This window comes from Manacus candei, unplaced genomic scaffold (assembly GCF_025592945.1).
Source record: "Manacus candei isolate 608988 ecotype Guabito, Panama unplaced genomic scaffold, ASM2559294v1 h1tg000005l, whole genome shotgun sequence".
Lineage (NCBI taxonomy): Eukaryota > Metazoa > Chordata > Aves > Passeriformes > Pipridae > Manacus > Manacus candei.
The window spans coordinates 18,538,345-18,565,211 of NW_026138053.1; the positions used below are offsets into that span (position 1 = coordinate 18,538,345).

Below are 26,867 nucleotides of genomic sequence, written 5' to 3' on the forward strand. Positions count from 1 at the left end.
CAACTCCCACCAGCTCCATCCCCGCCCCTCTCCTCCGGCAGAGGGATTTTTCGTTTCTTTCGAATCGCCTCCAGGCCCAGACAGACATAGAGGAGGACTTACCTTCGCTAAATGCGAGCTCAGTCACAAGACGCTGTGACGTAAAACAAGGGATGTAAATCTGGATCTGCTCTTTAAAGACCCAAGCTGGAATAAAATTAATGGCAGAAGACAGTCTTTACATAGTTGTAGTACTAATTAAGTCTGCCAGCTTTGTCCACAGATAAACAACTAGAGGAACACTATTTTCCTCCGAAGCAGCATTATGTATGAAATACAGAAAAATAAACAAGATTATTATCACACTGAAAATTCAATATAGGGAAACAATATCAAAACTCTTGAGTATTTTATAGTTCTGGCATGTTAAGTCATATGTCTAATTCTGTATCACAGTTGTATCAAATAATTATGAACTAAGAATCCAAAATAACAGCCAAAACGGATGCAGGTGTTGGAGGTCTTTATTGAGATTATAGCACAGATACACTTCTATATTTACCTTTCCACTTTTATACGATAGTTAAAAATGCTTGCTACAGTGCACATATAATTTAGTAACCAAGAGAATCCAAAACTTAACTGCAGTTCAAATAAATAAATAACCCAAAGTTTAAGGTTTATATTTTAAAAAGTAAAAGGAACTGTACAATATGAAAATATAACAATACATAAACATTAGAATCTAAAGTTTTGTAGAAATAAAACTGCAGTTTCCCATACATAAACAGTGCAAGAAATAAAATTCAGATAAGCTTCTGAACTGGGAATTTAAACAATTCTTAAATTATCATGCAGACATAGCATTTTAAGCCATGCTGGTTTCTATTATAGCATTAATGGTATCCCTTTTACTTGAAAAATTGATAGCCATTAAGCTCACTGTGACAACTGCTGCCAATCCACTCTTTTCTACAGTACATTATACACAGAGGTATTCTGTTGCATTCAAAAAGTAAAATATTACATGTTTCTACTGAAAAAAGTCAATATTTTACTTTTTCCCCCTCCAACATGTTAGCTTGTTCAAAACAATGTCATGTAGTAAAAACAGCAACATTTTTCCCAGGTTAGATGAAAAGAAAGAAAAAATCCCACACTATAGAAGGGACCATAATCAAGATGTGATTGCTGCCTAGTCAGCCTTTAAAGTTCAGATGTTTTTACTAAAAACACTGAAATTGTGGAGATGTTATAAAGTCTGATCTCTTGTTGAGGAGTGATGAATACAATGAACCTGAAAAAACAGTGGAAGTTTTACGTGTGTGTGTGTGTGTGTGTGTATGTGTGTAACTAGTTACATACAGACTTGATTAAAATGTTGTTCAACTTAAGTTCTGTACAAAATTCTCATTGAGGCAAAGACCAAGGAATGCAATTAATACCAAACTGTAAACACATCATTCATGTTACTCTGAGTGCACATCAACAACATAAGAGTTCTCCTCATAGACTTTGGCAACAAGACTACAATAGGTCACAGCAGCATGAGTTCAACATGGAAGACTGGAAGCACTGCAAAAGAATATACTAAAAACACCAAGACCTCCTAGAAACCAGAAAAACCAGTGACAAGTGCCCCTCTTCTTGATAAGACACTCTCCTGCTCAACTGCTGCTCTCAATGCCTCATTATTATTGTTTGGACAGTTCTGTAGTCTCAGGTCTCTGTGCTTTAGCTGCATAGGTTGCCTTTGTTTGCACTCTAACCATTGTAGGTCCAAAGGGTTACAGTCCTGTCTGCAGACGACGACAAGAAGGAAAGATCTTGCGTGTGCCACCTGCACTGGATAACTTTGTCCTTGTGCTCTCCTACCACCATCAGAGGAAGCTGCTTCGTGAGGTCCCCTGTGGCAGAGGAACAGAAATCATCAGTCATTTCATGAATTTATACCCCAGCTCTTGAGTGGGTTTTTTTGTGGGTTTTTTTTTTTTTTTTACTTGTTTGTTTAGTGAAGCTCATATGTATTTCATCTTATGAAGCACTTGATTCCCCCCCCCATTCACATACACAGAACATAACACAGGGCCCCACTGTTTCAGTTTTTAGGTGTTACTGGACACAGCACAACTTAAAAATGCAGACTTCACTGTTTTCACAAAAAGTGATTAAAGTTTAATGGCCCAAGAAAAACGAAGTCAATTAGATATACCCGATATCTTCCCTCTTCTTAAATCTTTCCAATAAAAATTAAAATTATGTACTCTTTTTAAAGTGTCAAATTTATGAATGCTATCTGAAAGCAATGGTCATCTCACTAGGCAACAGTGTTAATAATTTTTTTTACTGTAATGAGACCAAAGCAAGATTTAGTTCATAGCCCGCACTTTTAGCTACACAATTAGCCAATTGCCAACAAACACAATCACATATACACATGTCAAACCCTTCAAAGTTCTACTGTTTTTCTCCCCATTTAAAGTAAAACCTGATCTTGGAACCAAGATCTCAACTTCAACATTAAAGGCACCAAATGGAAAATGAGCCTATGATCCTTTGCAGCACATTACCTTGCAAGTCTGTCACCTTGATCTTCATATCGTACGACCCCGTGAGCAAGTAGTGAGCCCCTGGGGAGAAGCGAACGGAGCGAACGTCGCTGGAGTGGGGGTGGTAGCTCTGCACCATCCGACCCCCCCGGATGTCGTACAACATACAGCTGGAGTCCTCCTGGCCTGTAGCCAGGAGTCGCCCACTGGGATCAACAGCTACTGAGGCTACAGCACTGCCTGCAGGAGGAGAAAAATCCACATGGTCACACCTTATAGTTCTGTACATTTGCACAAATAGCCAACTTTTTTTAAACCACAATATACATTGTAAAAGAATACTGAATGTTGGCCTTAAATTTAAGGTGAACACACACAGCTACTGCTACTTTAGAATAACAAAATTTTTATGTTCTGGTACTAAAAACTCTGAAGCCATAGGTCACACTAGAATTGTAGCAAAGACACTATTAGAGCTGCATGAGAAAAAGTGTCTGTTCCATCACAGGAAAGAAAGTCACTCTTTATGAACTAATGTGGAATACTGCAAGGAATTCATCCTGGCCCTAATGTTTTGAGAATTTCAGTTATGTTTTATCTGAATGTACTTGGAAGTGTCTGTTTGAAAGTCACGAGGTAAAAACACTACTCAACTTCTGAAAGAAAACGTTACTTTAAAAACAAAACACAGGTAAAGATTCCTCACAGGTTCTTTCTTTTAAAGCCAAGCCTCCAGCCTGTGGCACAACGCCCCCCTTACATTCTGCCTGTATTACCTTGATGTCTTCAAAGTCTATTTTTATGCAAGAATGTTCAGAAGCATGATAGCAACTCTTGCCTGTTCCATGAAACGTTGTTCCCACAACACGAACACAGCTTGGCACTCTCAAATCCCAAAATCTTACAGTCTTGTCTTGGGATCCAGATGCAATCATCCAGCCACTCCATGTATAAAGTGCTAAAATATGACCTGTGAACAAGAAGACTTCTTAAGTTGATTAACCATCATTAATCAAATACTGAAACACCACAGTTCAGATTATATTTTTGCTTTCAGAGATTTAACTATCCTGTGGAAAAGCTGCATGTTGCATGATCTAACACACCAGTGAAAGGCAATACCCACCTCTGCATCTTCTCTGGAATGAAGTTGCATTAACCCATTAAATTAACAGCCAACATATGTAAAAACAAACATTCCCCATCACCCCTCAAAAGACCTCAAGAGCAATCTGGAGAGCAAAAAAAAGTCTTGCTACAAAGAAAAACACAAGGAATTTAAAAAACACCCCCAAAACAACCCAACAACTTTATTAGAACATAGTACAGGCTTCAAAAGTGTGAGAGAAGCCACAGTACACATACCAGTGTGACCACTCAGGGCATGAAGGCCTTGTCCTCGCTGACAATCTGTTGTGTAAATATTGCAGTCCCCTGCTCCAGCACTTATTAAAATAGCACCACCACTTTCTGGGCCTTCCATGAAGGCAAGGTCTCTGATTGTCCCATCATGCATGCTGAATTCCAAATCTGGTCCTAAAATAATTTAAAAATCGAGGAACAAAATAAGGCATACTCTGTTTGTTAGTGCTACACTCTTTAAAGCAGCTACAGTGACAATGCAGAATACCTTAGGCAAGGGTGGGTATGCTACCAAGTACAAATATTGCTGTGCACTTTCTATAGAACACAATATTTCAGTTACTAAAGTTTAAAAAAAAAATCCCTAAGAATCTTGTTGTTGAGTGTTGCTTGAACTTCTTACTTCCTAAAGCTTTGCAAAATGACCATCACCACAGCCAGCTGCAGCCAAAGTTTACAGAGTACGTTTATTTCTTTTTGTAAACTCTGGTAAACTCAAAAGGTTTTCTCTGCCCGGAGGGAGACGTCATTGAGACCACTGAACCACATAGGACAAGGCAGCCCAAGTTCAAAACAGAAAAGATAAGAGCCATATTCAGTGTATTGATTAGGAGGGTTGGGCATGGAAAGTAATATTTGCCGGGCCAGAAACCTTTTTAAGATGGGTGAGAAGACAGATGACAGAAGTAGGCAAAAAAAAGGGAAACTAGAAGTGGAAATAAATTCCTAGTGACAGTCAAGATCCAGAGGTGAGTAAGAACATCTGGCTGTTTTACTGTATATGGAGGACAATCTGCCAGAAGAGAGCACAATACTGGAATCTTGCCAAAGAACACAAAACCACAACCAACCAACCCAAACGAAACCCAAAAGATAATCCCCAACCTCGCAGTGGCTCTTTGCTGGATAAAGATTACAGTGATGGTGAAAGGGAAAAGAGACTAAAGTATTAGAATAAAAATAACAAAAGCTATTAAATACATAATCAGTGTAATTTGAATGGTTTTGACAAATAATTGAAAATAAACTCTTTAAATATAGACACACAGTACCTGTTGCATTACAAGTTTCTGCATTAAAAGGCAGTACTTTCACATATTTATCATTAGAACCAGTAGCTAACAGCTGTCCACAGGGACTCCAGGCTACACAGTAGATTGATCCTTTATGATGCTTATTCCTTTTGAAGCGAACTACAGGTTGTTTAGGAGTATTATAAGCACTGGTAAAAGAAAAAAAGAAAGAAAACCATCAGATATCCTTTTATTTCTAAGGAAAACAAAGTATTTTAAAATGAAAATACTGTTTTTCTTTATTTTGAGTAACATTAAATTCATATGATTGCTTGCATTGAAACATATATATGTAAACTAGGAGAAAAGGATCATCTCCATCCCATTTTCTCAGTTTTGACTCATCTTGGCATTGTACTTGTGATTAAACATGCAAAAAGGACTTCGGCAGTCCCTTCATCTACTGGGGGTTGATATAGATAAAATATAGTAATTACTAGTTATAGTACAATGAAACCTTATCCTGAGAGTCCTAAACCGGTGTGATTTTTCTCTACATCCTTCATACTTCAACATCTTGATTCTATGGCCACTTTTGAATACACTTGAGTTCAATTAAGCGACAGCAGGCCAAGAAAGCTCATAATGCACACACTGTCTGTGGTAGCACCAGTGCAGCTGGCATGGCTAAAGGCTGGCTCTGGGATTAAACCATTAGGCTGCAGATTGGAAAAATACAAATTCCTGAAAAAAGAAGAAACCAGGAGCCTGTGCAACCTCTGTGCATGTGTACAGGAAGGTGTTTGTTTCCCTTCCAGTTTCCCACCCAGCAGATTTAATCACTAACTGAGGGCTGTGTTTGGTAAGACAGCTTAATTATAAGCCATATAGTAGGTTCCATATACTTGTGTTTGGGGCTGGTCTGTGCCTACTAGTACTGCAACAATAAAAACTGAAGCCTGCTGTTTTATCCAGAGAGTTGTTGTCTATGCCATTCTTGCCGTCAGAATAAGTGGGACTCATCAAGCACTTAAAGGATCACAAAAAATGTTATCCCTGCTTGGGAAGACAAAGAAAAATGCTACTCTAAGTCAAGCACTGTCTCCTTTTTGGTCATTAAACAAAAATAACCAAAAAAAATACAAAAGAAAAAACTCATTTATGTTCATCATGAGCTGTACATTGAATGTACTTGTTGAATAAAGTGACTCTAAAAGCTTCACTTCTCTACTAGAAAATTGAATACAGCAGCCTGTGCCAGAAAGACACATTCACCATTCTACGTCAGTGCAAGAATCTTCACACCATCTAAACACACCATACATTCCTATTTCTAAAACCACATCAGCTTTACATGTGGTTAAAATAAAAGCAACAGTCCCACTGATGTACATTGCCTTAAGTTCAATCAATTACCTTCCTACAATGTTCTTTCTCTGCTCTCATAGCAGGAAGAAGTCAAGTACTTAGGATAAAGTATTGCAGTATCCACTTCCATCAATGTTCACTCCAGTAACATCAACAATAGAAATCAACAAATTAAATCACTATTGAAAAAATTCAGAAACCATACTATAAATACCTGAAGAGGCAGAGAGAAAAGACAGAAGACAATCACCCAAGTCTGTTTAAAAACTCTGGAGATAAACATGGCTTTAGTAAAGAATACTAAAGTAAATCTACATGGAAGTTAATTTTATTTTGTTGCCAGAGAGGAAATCCATGACAGATTAGTGTAAATCAGGATCACTTAACACACTTCAGAGCTTCCTAAGTGACCTAATGCCATATCTTGCACTCCGAGTTCGGATCCACCACCTGTTAAGAGCTGAGAATCACTGACTCTGCCAGGATACAGGAGCAATTATCCAGCTCAGAGACCACATGTTGCCAATCCACTGCATGGAAGCACTGGAATTATTTCAGCAATATCTGCAGAACTGTAATGTGTATCTATCAGTGTTTAATCTCAAATATGCAGAAAAAAACTCCCACACTACTATTATACCTTTAGAGAAAGGAATAAAAAACAACTCCAAACCAGCCTATCCTGAATCACACATCAGTTTGAAGGACAATTTAAAAAACTTTAAAAAGGCCCAATAAAGCTTCAAAGAACATCTGTTCTACACAATTATAGCTTTTTGAAAAACACAAATAATTTTGAATGCATGTCTGGACTCATGTTGTTACAAGGATTAGAGTATCTTGAAGATAATGTAATCTCTCTGCTGTCTTGTAAATCCTGTGATGAATTGTTTCAGGCAAACTGTAAGCATAGTCAAAAACAACAGTAAGAGGAAGAATTACAAGTTCAGAATTAAGGAAATGTCAGTATTCCTTTCATGTCCAGATGCAGCTTGTCACTTGTCACATCAGATCGTGCACTGCAACTAGAAACTAAGGTTGCAGAGTTGCTCTAACCCTTCCCTGTGCTCTCAACAATCAGCTGTGCAGAAGCAGACCACAGTTACTCCATAAAGCAGCACCCATTCCACTGGAAATGCTTTGCACTGTTTACCAGTCAAGAGGAAGCTGCCTGGGCTTCAAGCCCAGCAAGTTGGTTTGTGTTGGGTATCAGAGAAATCTTTTTTTTTTATGTTGTTGTGTCATACATTGCCAATAAATACTTTGGAATTAAACTTCAAAGTCTACCTTACTGATGATATTTAAGGAGGAAATAAAAAAAAAAATCTGATTACTTTTGAACACGTTGGAAGCCTGAGCATCAGTTCTAAACTGGGAAGATGTCCCAGATAAAGTCACACTGTGCACACTTGCAGCTTGTGAAGTTTTAGATGCTTGCCCTTCACCCCTACTCTAAGAAAATAATGGAAGTGGAACAGAGATAAGGAGATGGTTATTGACACAGCAATATTTATTTCCAGATGAAAAAATATATTTTCCCCCTCCTATTAAAAAAATGGGTTAAAAAACCCTGAAAATACCAGGTACACAGCAAACCACAAACAGTGCTTTTCCCTTTAAGGAACCAATATACCTATAAAACAATGTTTATAGTAATAATGGGTCAATAGAAAGGCTCTGGTACATTTTGCTCTGAAAGTTCAAGAAGATATTGCTTTCTCAAATGTGAAGTCTGTCCTCCTGCCAGAAACTGCATCTCATGAAGCCCAACTTGTGCTGGCTGGGAACTGACACATGCTTTCTCCCACTTTTACAGTTGGAATATCAAAACCAGAAGCCATCACAGTAAACACAGAAAAGCCCAACTGCTGAGGCAAAACCAACACTTTATAAGGAAAAGTGTGGTATCATGGCAGTGCATCTTGACAGTAAGGAAAGAGAACAAATAAGTAGCCCACAAATACAAAAATACTTCACCAGATCATCTAATTTTGTTTGGCAGTTCAGGTTTCCAAGGAGAGCACTGCTCTATTTATGATAATAAAATAAAGGTATGAAAAGTACAGGTATGAGAAGGAAGAAGGGCTATGATATAGAAATGATTACACAAGCTTTCTTACCTTGGGTCAATTACTTCTGGATAGGCACAAACTCTCAAAGTTTTAGAGTTGGAGCCAACAGCATATAAACTCCCACTGGGATGAAAGGCTACAGCTCTGACAGCCTGTGTGTCTTCTAGAGTATTAATGCAAATGAATTGCTTTTTTGATTTGTCATCCTGTGTAGAAGGGTAACAGTCAAATTAGGCTCTTCAGTGTAAAACTGGACACTTACAAGCAGATGTGACTGTTTTGTGGAGTAAAGTAAAGCTACTGAACCAAAGTATTAACAAGTAGCATCACACCAGGCTGCACTATTCAAAGTACAGATTTGTAAAACAATGTCTACTCCAGGTCCCAGAACAGCATACTCCAACAAGTTCTTTTCTTCAACTCACTTTTACAGCTAACATTAGATTAACATTTCTCATTCCCCCTCCAGACTTCCACCCATTTTTTGTTCTTCTAAACAGCCCATTTCAGATGCACTATACTACAGTTTATTTTTGTGTAAACACATTTCATCTATGTGAAACTTGCAAGGGGAACAAAGCTGCATTTTTACTGAAAACAGTCCAAGTCATAAACACAATTTCTAAAACAAATATAATACTAAACAGAATCAGATTTTCACCCTGTATATAACACAGTTATCATTAAACTATGCTAACTTTATTACATCACACTCCTGGTGACTTCATCACCATCTTTCTAAGATTATGATTTTTATGTATCTGATGCAGAAACTTTTGAATGTACTTATTGCAGTTATTTCCCTGCTAACTATTTCCCTGGCTTTTCAAACCATGGACTGAGTGGAGCCTAATCAAAGTTTCAACTGGAAAATACAAAACAATGGTTGTAAAAGACATCCCACTGGAACCTCTGTTGTACAAGGAGAAGCTGAGAGAGCTGGTACTGTTTGGCCTTGAGGTCAAAAGGGCTTTCCAGGGTGTGAATGTGTACATCTCACCAGTGTATATAAATGTGATAGGAGGAGTAAAGAAGATGGAGCAAGATTTTTCCCAGTGGGACCCAGTGAAAGGACAAGAGGCAATGGACAACAATAATATATAGCAAATTCCACTTCAACATTTTTTGTTGGTTTAAAAGCAGTATGAGGGTGGTCAGACATGGGATGAGGTAGTCCACAAAGGTTGTGGAACATCCTCCATCCTTAAAGAGACTCAAAACCCAAGCAACCTGCTCTCATTGACCCTCTTCTGAGCAGTGGGTTTGGATTCAGTCTCCAGATGTTCCTTCCAATCTCAACGTTTCTGTGATTCTGCAGGTACAACATTAACCAAAAACTCTGACTGTTAATAGATATTTAGAATGAGGATGTCACATACTCAGGATTAAATACCATATCTTTTGATAACACAAATTGTAAGTGACAAGAAAACTCACCTCATCACCTCTTGCCTTAGCTAAATTCCCCAAAGAGTCTTCCAGCTGTGGCTGAGTGACAGCATGTGCTGATACACTGCTTTGATTTGGTGAAGAGTTTAAATTCATAACAAGAAAACAAAAGAAGAGCAAAGACAGATTTATTTGCATGGATTTTCTGGACTAAAGTTACAGTCTCGATTACTCATTCTCAGAACTGACTAATCTGAGGACAAGTGTTACGTGTGTCTGATTCATTACCATTAAAACATTATTTTTACAGGAGGTTGCTCTTTGTGCAGCAACTCCAAGCACTGGACAAGTGAATGCAAGTTAGAAATCTTTCATTCCATAACATTCATATGTATATATGTATACACATAAACACACACACAGAGGTGGAAAAATTACTGTTTCTTTCAGGACTACCATTAGTGAAAAGAAGAAATTCAGTTCCCATTCTGCCCTGCTCTCAAATAACTTACCTTTGGTTCCCCTGTACAGGTGACTCTTCAGGAAAGGGGATCTGATTGGCTGATCCACACTTTCGAGGAGTGCTTGTATTAACATTTGGGCTATCAGTTGCTATCCTCTGACTGCCATCTGAGGGTGGTGATGTGAAGTTACTTGCTGGATTGGTAGATGCATTCCCTTTGCTCCCATTACATTGCTGGTTAAGTGCTTGTACATCATTTCCCAGACTGTCCATACCCATATTTAATTCTCCTAGTTTCTGGATAGATCTAATAACAAATGACAAGAGAAAAAAAAAAAAGACCATCAAACCAGGTTATTATGAGACTTAAGAAGAGATACAGGTGGGTAGAAGGAGAATCAATAAACGTCCCCAACCTGTTAAGAAACTGTTCAGTAAGATTCTGTTGCTGGTCAGCTCCATCTTCTTGATTCACTCCTCCTTCCAACAACATTTGCTGGTACAACTGTCGTTGTTGTTCCTTCTGTTCTAAGTGCTGCTGGTAACGTAGCCTTTGTCTGTAATATTCCTGAAACTGCTCTGTTGAATCACGAAGCTAAAAAGAAATGAGAATCACTGATGAAAATTAAATAGTTAATTTTGGTATTTAACCTAAATATTTACTTTCTGAATCATTATTTCAACACAGGCATCAAAAGGCCAGGAGATTCTCCTCTGAGGAGTAATGATTTAATTCTTCCTTAAAACTAGACACAATTTACATATTGAAGAAAGCAACCACTGCCAGCCTAGGCTATTCACTGTTGAAGCAGTTCTGCCATAATTCTGAAGGAGACTGTTCTTTCCTACAAAACTTCCAAGGTATTACTTAAGATCAAAACAAATAAATGATTTAAAACTGAAACTAAAAATAAAAAAACAACATAAATGACATTCCAAATTCCAAGCCACACTTCCACTACAAATTTAGTATTTTCTGTCACATTGACACCTCCCTGCCATCAGTCTGCAGAGCCAATCTCCCTCTCCCTGTAGCCAATTCTGAAGTGATCTATCCAAGCATTGTATCTTACATTTGAAATTGGTGCTCTGTTCTAACTTAAAAATTCTGTACTTTCTGGGCCAAACACAAACATCTCAACTTGCTTTCTCATGGTCCCTTCTCCTTTACATTCTGTCTTTAGCTCCCCACACTGCCAGCTGCCCAGGACTTGCTGCCTCCTGCATTCCCCAATCCTCACTTTCTGTGTCACTAGTTCCAAATGCCAGCAGCTGAGGACAAGATAAAAACGGACAAACAGAAAACCAAAAGCACTTCAGTCCAAGGCCAGATGATCCACACAGAACTGCCCTACATTAAAACAAACAAACAAACAAACAAACAAACCAAAAAACCTTAACTGCATATTTAGAAAACTAGTAGGAAAAAAAAATAGTAAAAGAAAGAAAAAACCCTGGTGGGTTTTTTGTTTTCCAAAGTGACAGCTTTGTCACCTATGAATTTAGGTTGTATAAGGACACCCTGATAACTCTGCATTAGTTCAGACAATTCATGCATGATCTGTCCTTTTAACTAAGAGCCTTTGCATTTCCTCTAATTAACAATATTTGCATTATGATTTTTTGTTCTCTGACACAATAATTTTCTGATTTATAATGGATTTTCTAGTGTTGTTGTATTTGCAAAGTATTTATCACCTTAGGTTTCCCATGGTGAATACTTGCAGTTTAGAAACTTCAAAGGAATCACCAGATGTCTAGAAAGCATTTATTCCCTGTATTTGAAATTTGTGAACTGTTCCCCAGTCACTGGGTTATAATCCTTCTAGGTAACAGGTACATTCTTGTCTGTATTTCTTTCCATGACTGATACTTGTTTGTTATAATTGGATTCAATCCTTTGATCTTTTGGATTCCATGCTATTATTACCCAAACTAATATGCAAACCTAAAATATGTTGCCCAGAAGCTCTAATCTATAAACTCTGGCTTCTAAATCAGTCTCTACAGGAACACTGCAAAAATAAAGCTATGAAAAAAACACTTAATTTCTTACACAGAAATTAATTCTTACAATTTCTTCCCACTATGATGTGGGAAACAAAAAAAGGTGAAATTGGACTGGGTACTACATTCTTTTCTACTTGTGTATAATAGCCTGGCCAACATCTTTACCACAGCATCTCCTGTCCTCATTCTCTCTTATTAATTCTGCATCTGCTCTTCCCTCCCTCCTAAGGTGCATACAAAACACTGTTGCAGCAGAGAAGCGACTCAAAGACCGTAATGGAAGTGAAGTTTAGCTGCACTGTTGGTGTGACAAGGCACACTCATCAGCTGCATTACAAACTCAAACAACAGCAGAACTCTATACAATGGAAAAAAAAAGGAGCAGTTTCTTACACAAGCTGCAATATGGTATTTTTACTATAATAAAAACAAAGATTCAAAGCAACCCATTGTCATGCATGAAGTTCTCCAAACAAAGGCAAATCATTATGAAGTGATCAGAACGCAGCTCAAAGGGCCTCATTATTTTTAAACAAACATCCACTACCTCATTTTTTTCTTGTTTGGCTGATCCCTGACTCTGTGCTGCATTGAGTGGTTCATTTTCTGGAACTGAACCTTGGCACAAAGCCTCACTGCCGATGGGACGCTGTTGCTCCACAGGAGTATCACTTCTCGCAGCAACATGGAAAAGAAGAGAAGCTTAACTGAGAAAAATTAAGAGTAGAAAAATCAAGTAGAGAAAGACAACATTCTACAGTAAAGTCTGATGACACAAGTGTGCAAACTATTTAAGTCACATATAACTGAAGATATTGCTTGGGAAGAAAATGCCACTTGCAAGGGGTTACACTAAAAATGAAACTCCTAACAAACAAAAAAGCACAGCCATTGTGCTTTTTTCCCTGCATTTTCAAAAAAGCCTTACCACCATGACATATGCAAACTCCCTACTTTCTATCCCTTCACTCGAATCACATACCTTTTAACTAACAAGTTATTCAAGATCTCCCATTTTCAAAGCAATTATGTGCATAAAATATTATCTCATATACTATGTGACTAAAGATATTCCCTAAGATAATCACTTTAATTACTACTAGTAATCTAAATTTAAACTATGTATAACATCCATCAGCCTGAACACTCCTGAAAGTGCAAGAGAGAAAACTGTTTGTATCAGTTTTATTATTATTGTATTTTAACTATTCTTGCATGGCGCTCTTTCCGAAATGGTTTGGCCATCAGTAGACATGCAGAGTTCACATAGCCACAAGTCACATAGTGACTTGGAACAAAGTTCTTAATAAAGTTATTTTAAACTTTTTGGGCACCTCTGTACAATAACAAAAGTACCTCAGCTGACTAAAAGACAGTTGCTTGATGAACACAACTTGTAAGAGAAATACCATATTTCTGTCATGTGCAAGAGGAAGCAAAGGCCATATTTAAATAAAGCTCAGCTCCCGCCCTTACAAATACCGCCATTTAAGTCGCACACTTGATCTGAAGTTGGATTTTGTTCTGAAAAAGGTAATGCCTTCTTGAAAACTATGGCTCTGGCCCTATAACCTAAGTCTTACCTTCAAGGGATCTATTACTAATGAAAAAAACATGTTAAAAACTCTAAACTTCATTTAACATCACGTAAGGCTTACATAAAGAAGAACTGCAGCAATTTACCACCTTATTTAGCCCACAACATAACACTATTTGTGCAGAATTATTCTAGTACTCTAATACTGAAAAGGGAAGCAAAAACCTTTCAAGAATCAGTTTGAACATCGAACCCTGGTCTACACACACAAATGTTAAGGTTTTATACAGATCAGTTAAATTAGAGGATTCATAATTCATTAGTATAATCAGGAGGTACACTTTGTAAAAAATGTAACACCAGGGATACTTCCATAATAGCTAATCCACAAAAACTCCATTTGGAAAGAGGCTGGTAAACCCAAAGATTTTAATCAAACAACAGATGTCCTTTCAAGACAAGCATTAAGATAAATATTAATACATTATTAATGTATTAATAAGTATTAATACATTAATACATACATTACTGTAAGTATTTCCATCATCATTGGTGAACTGACATCAGTTTGATAGTGTTTGTTTCCTTTTTACTGAGTTTAATTACAGTTGCTCTTTACCATGACACAATATACAGAATATTGTTGTGAGGCAAAACTAACAGACACCAGCTGCAGTCCAGACTGACCACCCCAGCTCTGAAAATGTCTCCTGTTGGCCACTGCACCCACATGCAGGGTTAGCTACCCATCTGGTCCTCTGGAGCCAAAAAACCTGGCAGCTGCTTTTAGAGAAGCATGGATATTACATTTAGGAAGGGACAGAACTGCTGATCAAAATAAAGGCCAGGCAAAAACATGATGATAAACTCTCAACTGACAAGTACCACATCTCCTAATTACCTTTCTCTCAGAAGGCAGAAAAGCACAAAACTTTGATGCAGCTCTTAAAGAAGAGGACAGTTTTGCAATCTACACCGCAATCAATAACTTATTAATAGCATAACCCAATTATCTCTAAGTCCAATACAAAAAACATAATACATTCATTTGACTGACTCAGATATGGTTGGGAAAATATTAAGTAAATATTTAAGCTGAAATACTATTGTAACATTTTAAATGATACAGGAATGCTACAATGACATCATACTGTCATTTCCACTAACTTCATTGGGATATGCAAATTTTGCAAGTATAGGTAATGATTTAGGATGTCAGGACTAAAATTTACAGAGACTTGAGGACGGAATGGAAAAAGAAGACAGGAGTTACAGCTATTCCACTGTCTCCATTTATTTATGTGGAATGAAAGAACTCAGTGATACTGAACATAAATCTTAGCTAGACTCTATTATGTACTCAGAGCATACTGGTGCTCCCTGCTAGGATTTCAACTTTAAGAAAATCCAGACTGAATCTATATGGCCCAAAACCAAATATGAAAATCTACCTGAATCATAAAAGCAGAAGGAACAAACTACCTTGTACAGTTTTACTTACAACAGAAATCAAACAACCAAATTATACTTCAATGTTACAATTATGTCCAGAGCTACAGTGCCAGTAAGAACACAGTAATATCAACAACATTAGCTAAGAAAAAAAAACAGAGCTCTAGTTGCACTTACCGCTCAGGTGACTCTTCAAAAATGCTGTGACACTCAGTATTCTCAAGCATGAGGCTCCTGCTGAGATTCTGTACTCCTGGGTAATGGAAATTAGCAAAGGAGTGTGACATTGGAGAAGTTTTGGTCCCGAGGTCTGTGACCCGCTTATCGTGGTTTGTTAATCCACAGGACAGCCCATCTAAGGCAGGGTTTAAGGAGCGGGTCATGTAAGCGTCTGCTGACTGAGGCCTTCTCATTGGGGACGATGGGTAAGGAGAAAGTTTGCTGATGAGAGGTGTCAAAAGATCAGCATACGCAGCTTTTGTAGGCTTGAGGAGTTTATCAACATGAATATTAAGCATCTTTTGTTCAAAAGCACAAGAAAACACAGTAGCTGGCAGGTTCTGCAGCCATGACAATAAGCTAAGGTCCAAGTCATCACACCCATTGCCACACAAGAGATCAATGCCCAGCAATACTTCACTTTCTGTGATTTCTTCTCCCGTTGCTTTACTCTGACAGAATTCCACACAACATTCATAAAGCAATCCCTTCATGACAAGCTGGAACAAGCGGTTGTTACTCGCTTTGAAGCCGGCCTCGCTCAGCTTCCTGTCGGCTGGGATGAACTCTGCCACCATGACACAGGCTTCCTCAAAGCAGTGCACCCGAGCAGTGCTGGGATTCCAGTCCTTGAACTCGGCGTGGTTGGTCAGGCGGGGCAGTGTCAGCAGCAGGCAGAGTTTGCTGTAGTCTTCCTTGGAGGGACAATACTCCTCCAGCGCGTGCAGGCACTGCACTGCCTCTCGCATTGTGAACTCCAGCTACAGAAACATTAACGTCAGCAGAGCCCTTCGCAGGACACGTGGTTCCACAATAAAACAGCTGAACAGGCAGTAGTAGAGTTTCCCTGCTCTCATTCATTTATTACTATTACTGGTTATATTTAAATTAAAAAGTCATACGATATAGTCTGAAATTGCTGATGCAAATGCAGTTACAGAGACAAATTCCTAGACCCTTTGACTTCCTAAAAAACCCCATCCAGTCCCACTTCCTAGAGATTTATGGAATGTTTTCATGTCACTGCAGGTTTGATAGGATTAAATTTTAAATCTGTAGCTGAACAGCTACAATTCTATTGTAGCACAGGTTACTTCCATTCTCAAAGCCAGCTGACTTATATTCCCCTTTCTTTTTCCTGTGAGAAGCTATTGGCATACAGTATAAAAGGCTTATAGACTGCTCTAGTTTCCAGTGATTAGTAACTTTAAGTCAGCTTTTATACTGAGATTCTGCTCCCCAATCAAAAATGTCAGAAACATTCAAAGAGTTCTCAGAAGATAAGACCTCCAAATGAATAAAGGGCTTTATTACAAAGCCTGTTAATAGCCAAGAACCACGTTACATACACAAAACTTGGCACTTTTAGTTGCAAAGATTTTAAAAAAAGATAGAACTCCTCACTTATCCATGTTACCTAGATACTTCAATACAGCAGTATTTCATCCACAACATGCCAACGCATTTGGTAACAAAATAAGGAACATTAGTATGTTTTTTTTCCCTCTACTGCTGTCTGGTAACAGTATACAGATTGAGTGATTAAAGGAATAGACAGCTTCCATCTACAACTATAAAGATGGACTTTTAACTTTCTCTATACTGTCAAGAGAAAACCCTGCAGCACAATGTACATGTAATGGGACAGAGAATTAAAATCAATTCCGTTTGGAAAACAAAATCGATTACCTTAAAGCTACTGGTGTTCTTCATTTTTAATTCCATAACATTTTAGTGTTAGAAAACTGGTATTACTGTATCCTCAAAATAAATGAAAAACTATAACTAACTTCACAATCTGCAAACCTTCTTTGCCAGTTTGAGTTAGTGCCTCTTTCCATATCAAAAACCTAAGTCCACAACTCCTGCTGTTTGCACATTTAACTGAAGGAGTCCTTTGTGAACACATCTGTTCCCTCAAGAAAAAAAAACCAGTCCAAACAAACCAACTCTGACCTTTCTCTCCAAAAGCAACAGAAATTAAATTTAAGATTCATTCAAATTGGAATCCTTTACCTGGCCCACATTATGAAAATAAATTTCTGCAATTCTGAGGCTTGCTCCAGAATAATTGAGGGGGGAGGGGAGAGGAAAGAGAAAAAAAAAGGAAAAAGCTTTGTACTTCAGCATAATGGCCTAAAGTAAATCTGAGACCAGGACCACAAACACAGCATATGGTCACTGATCCATGCTGCAAAGTTTCAAACAAGCCTTTTATACAGAATTCTATTTGAGACCTGGGTGCCACATTAATTTCCAAAGGACACCAATTATTTTTTCCAGTGCTTATGAAACCATCTAGTAATACCCAAAATTTGTGCATTTAATGTTGGGAGCTTCCGCTCTGCCTTTAATCAGAATCTCTCAAGAGACTTCCTGACAACAAAAAAACTTCCCAAACCAGAGACAATTCTTACATGCTGAGGCTCATCTTCTGCTGACATCGCATTGTTTACACATAAGGCTTCCAAGAACTTCTGCTTCATTATAATGTATCGAAATCTGCAGGTGAGAAGTTAAATACTATACATCTTGCACTAGTAGGTAAACTTTAGAGACATGCAGGGAATCAGGCATAGAAACTGCCACGACAAGGAACACTGATCTCAAACTTTAACAAATTGGTAACCACAACATTATTTTTTTAACAGGAAATGTCTTTTTCCACTACTGCTTTCAGAAGTGTTCAATTAAAAATGTCAGAAGGCTAGTATCAGAAGTATAGCAAACGTACTTATTTCTTAAACAGAAATACGACAGAACAGCCATCTATTAAAAGACAGTACAACACGCACCATATTTCTGAAGCGTATGGCCAATGACACCTCATTACAGATCCTGTGCAAGTACTTTAAGTACAACTTTAAAAATGCATGCATACACTTTGTGAAGAGTATACAGGTTAGAAAAAAAACCCCAAAAGTAAGGTGACAAATTTACAACTACTGTTTTCATAGACAATAGTTAGAAATTCACATATTTTCCACAACTCAGAAAACTGAACTCTGACATACATTCTATTTTACCTTTTCTTGTCGAATTTTTCCATACATTCAAGAGGCTGAATGAATTGAAGAACCTCATCCCACTGACCATCAAGAATCAACTGCCTAGTAAAAGAAAGGATCATTCCTTGAATTTCACTAGACAAGAACAACCTTTTTCAAGAAGTCCACTTAAATACAAAACAATAATTTAAATACACAAGTGATCAACCAGCTTTGAAAAGCTAATGCTTTGCACAGATGCCAAGAGGACTGGCTGATGTGACTAACTGCAAGAGCAAAATGTTTTCTCAATATTTTGTAAAAATAACTGCATACTAGAAGGACAAATATGAATTACTTTTGAAGGTACATCAAAAAGCACAAAATGGTCCTGTGTCTCCTGCTTTACCTGTAATTATTATTTAAAAAAAAAAAATCTTACTTGAAGAGTTTAAATAAAGATATTAATTCAATGAATACATCTCAAAGAATGGAAGAGAACTGAAAAATTGGTCAATTTTAATTGTATAAATACTGTTGGGTCTATTTTATAAAGGGGATGGGTAAACACAGAATTCCCATATTAACAATGTGAGAGGAACAGCTTGGCAGGAACGATGCCAGCACAAGAGCTCCAACTCCAAGATCAGTGGGCTGGACCGAACAGGTAGTTCAGTTCAATTCATACCCTCATATCACACACAGACCTGCAAGGAAGGGATGAGTTACTCCAACTGAGCTAAGAATGAAACAAATAAACTGGATTAGTAACTTCCATCTTTCTGTAATTCTTCTTTCATTTCATTTTAGTCCAATATCCATAATTTTAATCAAAAGAGAAGCCCGGTGAGAAGTTTTGCTCAGTGACAAAATGTATTTTCAAATGTTTTAAGAACAGCTGGGTAGATTATATTCTCATGCTTCAACAACATTACTATGTACCTTTGGCATGAAATACAAGACAGCAATGCTGAAAACTAGTGTTCATCTACACTGATTATTTTTAAAAATATTGAGGGCAATATCCTGAATGGTAAATTGCACCAACTCTCATGTCTTGATGATAAAAGATACTCCTTTCATGTTGTTAAACTTAAGATAAATCTAGGTATTATTTTGAAATGCAGATAATATTTTTGGGGAAAAGCTTTGGAAACCACTCATCATTGATCTTAGCACTAGAACACTGTAAAAATATTTTAGTAGTCAATAAACCACATACGGAGGTCCATATGACCTGGTAAGCTGATAACACATCACAGATACCAACAAGGCTTGCTTTCCCATACTATTCCTCCTTATGGTCTTTCCCCAGCTTACCCTGCACTAACACTGGCACTTGTTAAGATTCCTTCCCACTTAAATTCATCGGTGTGCCAGAAAAATAACCAAGTTAAAACGAATGAACAAGCAACCAAAAAAATCTAGCTCAGTGTATGCTGATGATGCCCAGTAACTTACTCCAAGTGGCTCATAGAAGGGTGTCACTAACTTCAGAGCTGGAACACATTCCAGGGCTGGACCACAGAATGGGATCAGGAGGAAGCAGCATAAGATGAGGGCACAAGTTAAGATCTCCCACTGAGTGGCACAGGGCTGCCCACTGAATCACAGTCCAGCTCTGTTTTCATATATGTAGTATTTAAGCACCAGAAAAAGAAGTCCTACCTTAGAAAGAGCATGTCATCTGAAAACAAGCCATTAATGACCCCACTTTCTTTCTCAAGTGCCAACATACTGATATGAAGTTTCCTTGAGTTAAGAAAATCTAGTATTAGTTTAATTATTTCAGCTTCTTTAACGTTCACCGTTTCTTCAGCCGTCATGATGGTAGCCTAAAAGGAAAGAATTTTAGCTATGATCAGTATCTTACTTTATGCTTGATTAACAAATGTTGGCTACTAACAAAAATACAGTTTTATAGAACAGAATGTAGTAGTGTTACAAAAATTAAATTACAAGATTAATTAATTGATTTTAAGAGGTTGACTATGAAGCCATAATTAAGACCTAACATTGCATCTGCAACTTTTTGGTTTCTGTCCTATTCATATACAGGGCCCATATCAACAAATCTAACAAGAAATCAGTCCTCTTGCAGCGTGAAAATATTGTGCTTACCAAGCCTGCAGTATGTAAAATTTTCCTTTCTGAAATGCAAACAGTGAAGTTCAAAGAGCATAAGAGTCAGTTACTATGTCATTATCTAGAGATCTCCCATTCTAACAGATGCAAAAGGCATAGCACACTAAAATTGCCTTCTCTCCCTACCTTAATTTTGAAGTAGCATATGGCAATTAAGCCAGGGGCTTTCATTCTTCCTTTGTAAGGATGCCTATTTCTGTCTATACCCTTCACGAAGAATCTAAAGCTGCAAACCCAAGGTGGCCCAAGACAGTCTGCCCGCTGGCTGCCAACTCCCCTTCACTCACCGGCCTCCAGCTGCACGGTCCTGGCCCGTCCCTAGCACTCCTGACTTTTGTCATTGCCTTAGCTTCTCCACCAACACACATAAAGTGGCTCAGGGGTCTAAGGAGCTGTCCAGCCAGCAGAAAGGAGAAGCAGGAAGATGCAGCTGGGGCCCTGGCAGCCGGGAGTCACCTTGTTTAAAGCTCCCATAGGTACAAGGTCCGAGCTCCTCTGCAGCATAATTCCTCAAAGGATATGAGAGTTGTAACATGTACTCCTCTAAGGAAACCTAAATTAAATTCTGCTTCTGGCTAAATCTTGCCTGAGTGCTTCAGTCTGACTTAAAGTAGAAGCTGTTGAACTTCCTTTTTCAAACTTTAAAAAGACTTTACAGTTGTACCTCCTAAGATGATCTGTAAACTATCTGGGAATGTGGGGAGAAAAACTACAACACAGCCAAGCCACAGGGCACCGCCTTATCAGGAGCTCTAACAAAACAAAACAAAGCAAAACCAAACCCAAACAACCACCTAGCAGCACCCCTGTATAGGAGAGTATGGTTTCACATCAGGAAGATTCCAGTGTAATCCCATGTTACTACTGCAGAAAAGGGCAGTCTCTTGTCACCTCTGCACTCAGCCACACACTCCCACATATCCCCAGCCACCCCACAGCATCCCCAGCTGGGCCGTGTGCTGAGCCAGGGGCAAGTTAAACACTTATTCACTCCATGGACACAAGGAACTAACAGAACTTTGCTTTCTGGCAGTAGCAAAGTCTTAACCCAGCCTAAACTGATTATGAGAGTGCACCAAAAAACACAGGAAAGCAGTGATGAACCCTCAGCAGAAGGCAACAAGGAGAGACAATGGTGATTGTGATCATCAGTGATCCAAAAAATGGAGATGACCACAGAGAGCAAGTTGTCCACAGCAACAGGTTATAGTTCCCAGCTTCTTCCCCTTATAATTCAAAGGGGAAAATAAAAGTACTTCTCAATTCCCTCATGCACTCATTCACTTATGCAGAAATCTAGCAACTAGGATGCTGAAAGATAACCAGCTGTGGGCAATGCAGCTCCCAAGACAGACTTCAGATACTTCAGCCTTAGAAAACTGGAGTTAATAAGCTAGTTATCTATCTCATATCAGGCCAAGACACAGAGAAACTGAGTAAGTTTGAATAAACCAAAGAGAACACTCAAGAGTATTAACAAGAAATGAATTATTTACCAGAGAGGAGGGGAAGAGACAAATACTCCTGTGAAACTTCTCACTGATCACCATAAACCAATGCTAGTGAACTTGAAAGGATACAAAAACTTAGGCATTAATAACATGGTTTTTTGCATTATTATCTAAACTCCCAAGTTCTTCATCTTTCTCACAGTTGTATGTCAACTTTTTTCCATGTCAATTTTTGCCAGAACATTTGAAGAGCAAAGCATTTGATTATAGCAGCATAGTTTATTTTGGAACAACAGAGACCTAGTTGTGCCAGATGAAATGGCCTAACTTCTTAAAATGGCTGGGTCTAATTCTCATTTTAGTCACAGAAGACTCCAATCAACAAGTATTTTGATGGGTCTCATGAAAGACACACCCAGAGACCACGAGCACACTCTTAGATAGTAAAGTCAACGGGAAAAATTAAAGTCTGGCTTGCAGAAAGCTTTGCTGCAGGAAAGAAAGCTAGACCCACAAATCCAAACCCAGAATTTGTAGAAAGGTGCTTTTCTCCTTACATTTTAGCACTGTTTCAACTTCCCCCTTTGGCAACTGGATATGGATTTCTGGTCCCAGAGAAAAATTCAACCCTGCTTATATACTGAAGGGAAAAAAAACCCCACACCAATTTAACCAGCAGTTTAGTATTGGCATCTTAATTCACAACCTCACCTGAAGCATTTACATTTCTTTTTTATTATGCTTTATGGCACTGGTGGTTTTTACATAAACTAAATTAATCTCCTTGTCAAAAGACAAAGTAAAACTTAGGTAAAGTTATATTGAGACTCCCCATCAGAAAATCAGACTAAGACTCCCTCTGAAGAAAGGAACACCAAGTCCAGCTTTCTTTTCAACTGGATCTACAGGACTCAAGTTGAAATAGGAAGCCACCCTACACAGCTTCAAGCTTGCCTTAAAATTAATCGTTCACATGTTGTACTGATACTGAGCATAAAACTCAGTACTTGCTAGATTTTAGTTAATGTATTTGTACTCTTAAGCATCTGCAAGCAGTTGTCCTCCATTTTCCTTTTTAGATTTTTTGAAATAACAGGCTTGTCCTGAACATAAAGCCTTTGACAATTCTAACACTTAACCTCATTTACACGGATCAGGGTGAAGAATGATTGCACCTTCCATATTTGATACAAGACTAATAACAGCACTTTTGGATACTGTAAAGAAAAATGTAATACAATACCCAAACCTAGTTTGGACACTGAACTTCTGAAAAAGAGTTAAAGCACACTGATAAGCTCATACATTAACAGTATTAGGAAAATATTTAGTGTGCATTTGCTGTCAGAGCAACACAAACGGTTAGAAAAGAACAGTAAACCCTCTAGAGAAGATTTTCACGTAATTGATGTTTTTTAGTCTTATGAGCTCAGACTTCTAAGAATTATGCTGTCAAAGTAATAAGCAGTCCTCTAACACTATCACAAAATCATAAATATACATAGGCTTACACATCACCCTCTATGAAATCTATCAGGTTTTCTCACATTCAGTGGTATGTCTGTATGTGTATACATAAAAATAATAATAATTAAATAGCAAAGAAGAGCAGGGAAACTCAAGATTAGAGCTCAAGCTGCATCTTTGGTCCATCACACTGTATTGCTTTCTGCCAGCACATATGGCACATAACGTCACAATCTGATCAGCTCAAGCACTAATACTCAAGAACGATTGAGGCACAGCATTAGCTTGAGGTATAAATGAAAGCAAATGAGAATTAGACCTTAATATTTCAGGTGCCTTCTACCAACCACATTTCTGCTGCAACCTTTTTATTCTTCCCAGTCTTTGCAGAACAGTACTTCTCCACACCTGTCCTCCTTCCTTCTTCCTCCTGTTCACTCCCCCTTATCTCCACCTAGTTCTGTGTTTAAATTTGTTTTCCTACACCAAAAAAACCCAAAAAACTTCTTACCACAAACCTGGCACAACTTTTCTCTGTAGCTTCAATGGACAAGACACCCTTTAAAAAAAACTCTTTGGAACACAGGACTACCTACCACTAAATCCTCCAGAGAGAGGCTTCATTCTTATTCTGTTCTTACTCGTGTTCTAAGAACGTGCCAACAGCAAGAATCCTCTCAGGGTATTATAAGCAGAGAAAACAATTCTTAAAAAAAATTTAAAACATTTATATTCACTTATACCTTAAAATATACTATTTCAGGAAAATGTTTTTAAACTAAAAGCATCTAAATCAGTATTAAATACTTCTTCTGTTTAAGTCACCTTCCTTAGAAAAAATTTAAAATGCATACACATCCACATAATGGAAATTTAAAGTTTAATATTCTGAGCAAGTCAATAGTGAAATTCTACAATAAGCATTATTCCTGTGTTATTTACTAATTGAAATAGATCACTTGCCAATAGTATGCAATATACATTTGGAAAACTGGGCAAGGAATATAAAATCTCTAACTACTCTCAAACACAAGAAAAAATATTATAGCTCAAATTTCAAGTGTCATACTGTGAGAGCAGTGACACATTTAAAGTGAGACGTGAAGCCAAATTAGGAGCCTTGGTTCGCTGACTTCACTGACAGCTGCGATGCGTTACCCATCACCTCAGCATCCTGGTGAGCCATGTCACAGAAATCCCGAATGGGAGCAAGTCATACATATTTAAATAGCTGGCTGTTTTGCATTAAGTTATTTCACCTTTTAATCCACCCCACAGTCACTTACATATGACTCTCGTGCCTGCCCAGAGGCCACTCCGGAGTTCTGCCCACACAGAGCCCACGGGGGACTCAGGGCCCGGTCAGTCCCTACTGGCTCCATTTCTGATGTGCCCCCAATCATCTTCCAGTTACTCTATATCAAAGGAATTTACAAAAAACAAACAAACAACACTATAGGCCAGATTTTGTTATCACAATTGATTTCCACAGCAGTCAGCGCACTGACACCCATTTCACTCTAAGATCGCACAATTCATTATCTCAAATGAACAGCATTGAGCATATTAAGCCTTCATAGAAAACCTTCGCCAAACTTTGTACAGCTGAACTCCATGACTGAAACCTTTCCTACTCCAATACACAGCAAAATCGATGTTCTCTTACACACCCGCCTTTTCTGTCTCACACAGATTTTTTACTGGCTTGCCCTCTCGTAATCCATTTGGTTACCCTGCTTAGATCAGCTGTTGCTTCAGAGCCACCCGGTAATCCCGGTCTCACCACGCTCTGGAGGTGACCGCAGAGCCCTCGGCATCCGTCAGTCCCTGTTCCCACACGCACACGCCTCACCCAGCGCATTCCGCACCGCGAATGACAAAAAGGTGACATTAAATTATGCAATGCTTCACGTTAGAGTGAAAACAGAAGGAAGAAAAAAAAATTTAAAAGCCCAAACAACTTCCAGAAACTAGGAATGAACGTATTTTGACTGTGATACCCCCACTTGCTCCAATACGTTCTTCCTCTTCGCGCAGGTTTCCACCCAAAATCCAGCTCCGCCGGGCTCGGAGCAGCCGCCCCGGCGAACTGCGCCGCGCCGAGCCCGCATCAGCATTTCGGGAATGTGAGCTCAGCACCGGGGCGGGCAGGGCCGCACGGCCCCGGCGCGGCTCCTGCGGGCCGGCCCGGGCACAGGGCACACCCGCCGGGCTCCGGCCGCGCTGCCCGGCCCGGGGCACAACAAAGGGGCGGCGGCGCTCGGGCGGCGCCGGCAGCCGGGGCGATGCACCCCTCGCGGGGGAAGCGGCGGTGGCTCCGCGCAGCCACGGACGGGGCCCGGCGCCGGCTCGGCCGCCGGGCAGAGCCCACCTCCCGCCGCAGCCCCGCCGGGCCCGCCGGCCCCCGCCCTGGCTCCCGTCGCTCACCTGCGGGGCCCCGCGGCCCGTTCGCGCCGGCACCGGCGGGGCGGGAGGGGAAGATGGCGGCGGGCGCGGCTGCGCGGCGAGAGGGACCGGCCCGGGGCCGGGGTCTGGCTGGCGCTGGTGCCGCTGTCGCTCCGCTCGGTGCCCGCCTGCACCGCTGCCCGCCCGGCGGCGCCCCGGGGCCCTCTGCGCCTCAGTGAGAAACGAAAGGGGCGGGTCGGGGCCGCCCCGCCGCGGGGGCGGGAGAGAAGAAGGGAGGGAGGGACAGATGGCGGTGGCGGTGCTGGGCGGGGCCGCTTTGTTCGCGGCGGGGCGAGCCCCGCCCGCCCGCCGGGCACGGCCGCGCCCCGGGCTGAGAGAGCCGGGCCGGGCCGGGCCGGGCGGGGCCGCAGCTGCCGCCCCGGAAAGAGCGGCTTCAGCGGCGTCCTCCCGCCCAGCTCCGCGGCGGCCCCGAGCCCGCCCCGGCGGGGCTCCTGGCGGCGGGAACGCTCACGAACAGCCCGGTGTCCCCGACGAAGGGCGGTCAGGCCCCGGGCCCCCCGAGCCGTCAGGGCACACACGCTGTCACCTCTCCGCTCCACTGCCCCCGGGTACTCAACGCTCCCCGCACACGAGCAGAGCAGGACGGGCACTGCCCCTCTGCCACCACCCTGTGCCACCGCTGCTGCGGCGCAGGCTTATGGCTTGTTGGCAGCACCTTGATCTGCTGAGTGAGGTGGAGCTGCCGCGTTTCGGGTCAGCCAGGGATTTTTTCTGTGTTCTTGCTTGTCTTCTGCTTCTTGAGGCTGTTGAGAAAAGCACACATGCTTTACAAAAGTCTCATGTATGCATGTGTGATACCTGTGTCTTATGATGTACTTACATATAATTTGACTTTCAGGTATGTTTTTGTAATGTCAAAAGATAATGGCATCTCAGAATCACGGTGAAGAGTCAATAAGCTTTCTCTGTTCGTAAATGTAGTGGTAAGATGAGATACA

At 39.9% G+C, this 26,867-nt stretch overlaps 1 protein-coding gene across 9 annotated transcripts; it reads right to left on the reverse strand.

The window, feature by feature from the left end:
* Positions 1 to 485: 485 nt before the first annotated feature.
* WDR47 (WD repeat domain 47) lies at positions 486 to 26,045 on the reverse strand. 9 transcript variants are annotated; one of them, XM_051795343.1, is made up of 16 exons: positions 25,891 to 26,045; positions 24,750 to 24,878; positions 20,069 to 20,235; positions 18,440 to 18,523; positions 17,831 to 17,915; positions 15,372 to 16,174; positions 12,753 to 12,879; positions 10,612 to 10,790; positions 10,245 to 10,502; positions 9,781 to 9,859; positions 8,392 to 8,549; positions 4,943 to 5,112; positions 3,894 to 4,064; positions 3,367 to 3,498; positions 2,550 to 2,768; positions 486 to 1,886 (listed from the first exon to the last, which is right to left on the reverse strand). In XM_051795343.1, the coding sequence occupies exons 2-16, from the start codon at positions 24,864 to 24,866 to the stop codon at positions 1,744 to 1,746; spliced, it is 2,892 nt and encodes a 963-aa protein (XP_051651303.1). In that variant the 5' UTR covers positions 24,867 to 24,878; positions 25,891 to 26,045; the 3' UTR covers positions 486 to 1,743. The 9 variants fall into 9 exon arrangements, with proteins under 9 accessions (XP_051651303.1, XP_051651366.1, XP_051651314.1 ...); XM_051795406.1 differs by lacking the exon at positions 24,750 to 24,878 and having other exon boundaries at positions 25,891 to 26,038; XM_051795354.1 differs by lacking the exons at positions 24,750 to 24,878; positions 25,891 to 26,045 and adding an exon at positions 25,464 to 25,481.
* Positions 26,046 to 26,867: the final 822 nt, after the last annotated feature.

Bases quoted from the DNA above. Each gene is read 5' to 3' on its own strand.
- WDR47 (XM_051795343.1), bottom strand. From the start codon at position 24,866: ATGATTGGGGGCACATCAGAAATGGAGCCAGTAGGGACTGACCGGGCC. The intron at 12,880-15,371 runs GTAAGTGCAACT...TGTTGCTGCGAG, and splicing joins TTTGAAGAGTCACCTGAGCG to AAGTGATACTCCTGTGGAGC. The intron at 10,503-10,611 runs GTTGGGGACGTT...ATTTGTTATTAG, and splicing joins ACTGAACAGTTTCTTAACAG to ATCTATCCAGAAACTAGGAG.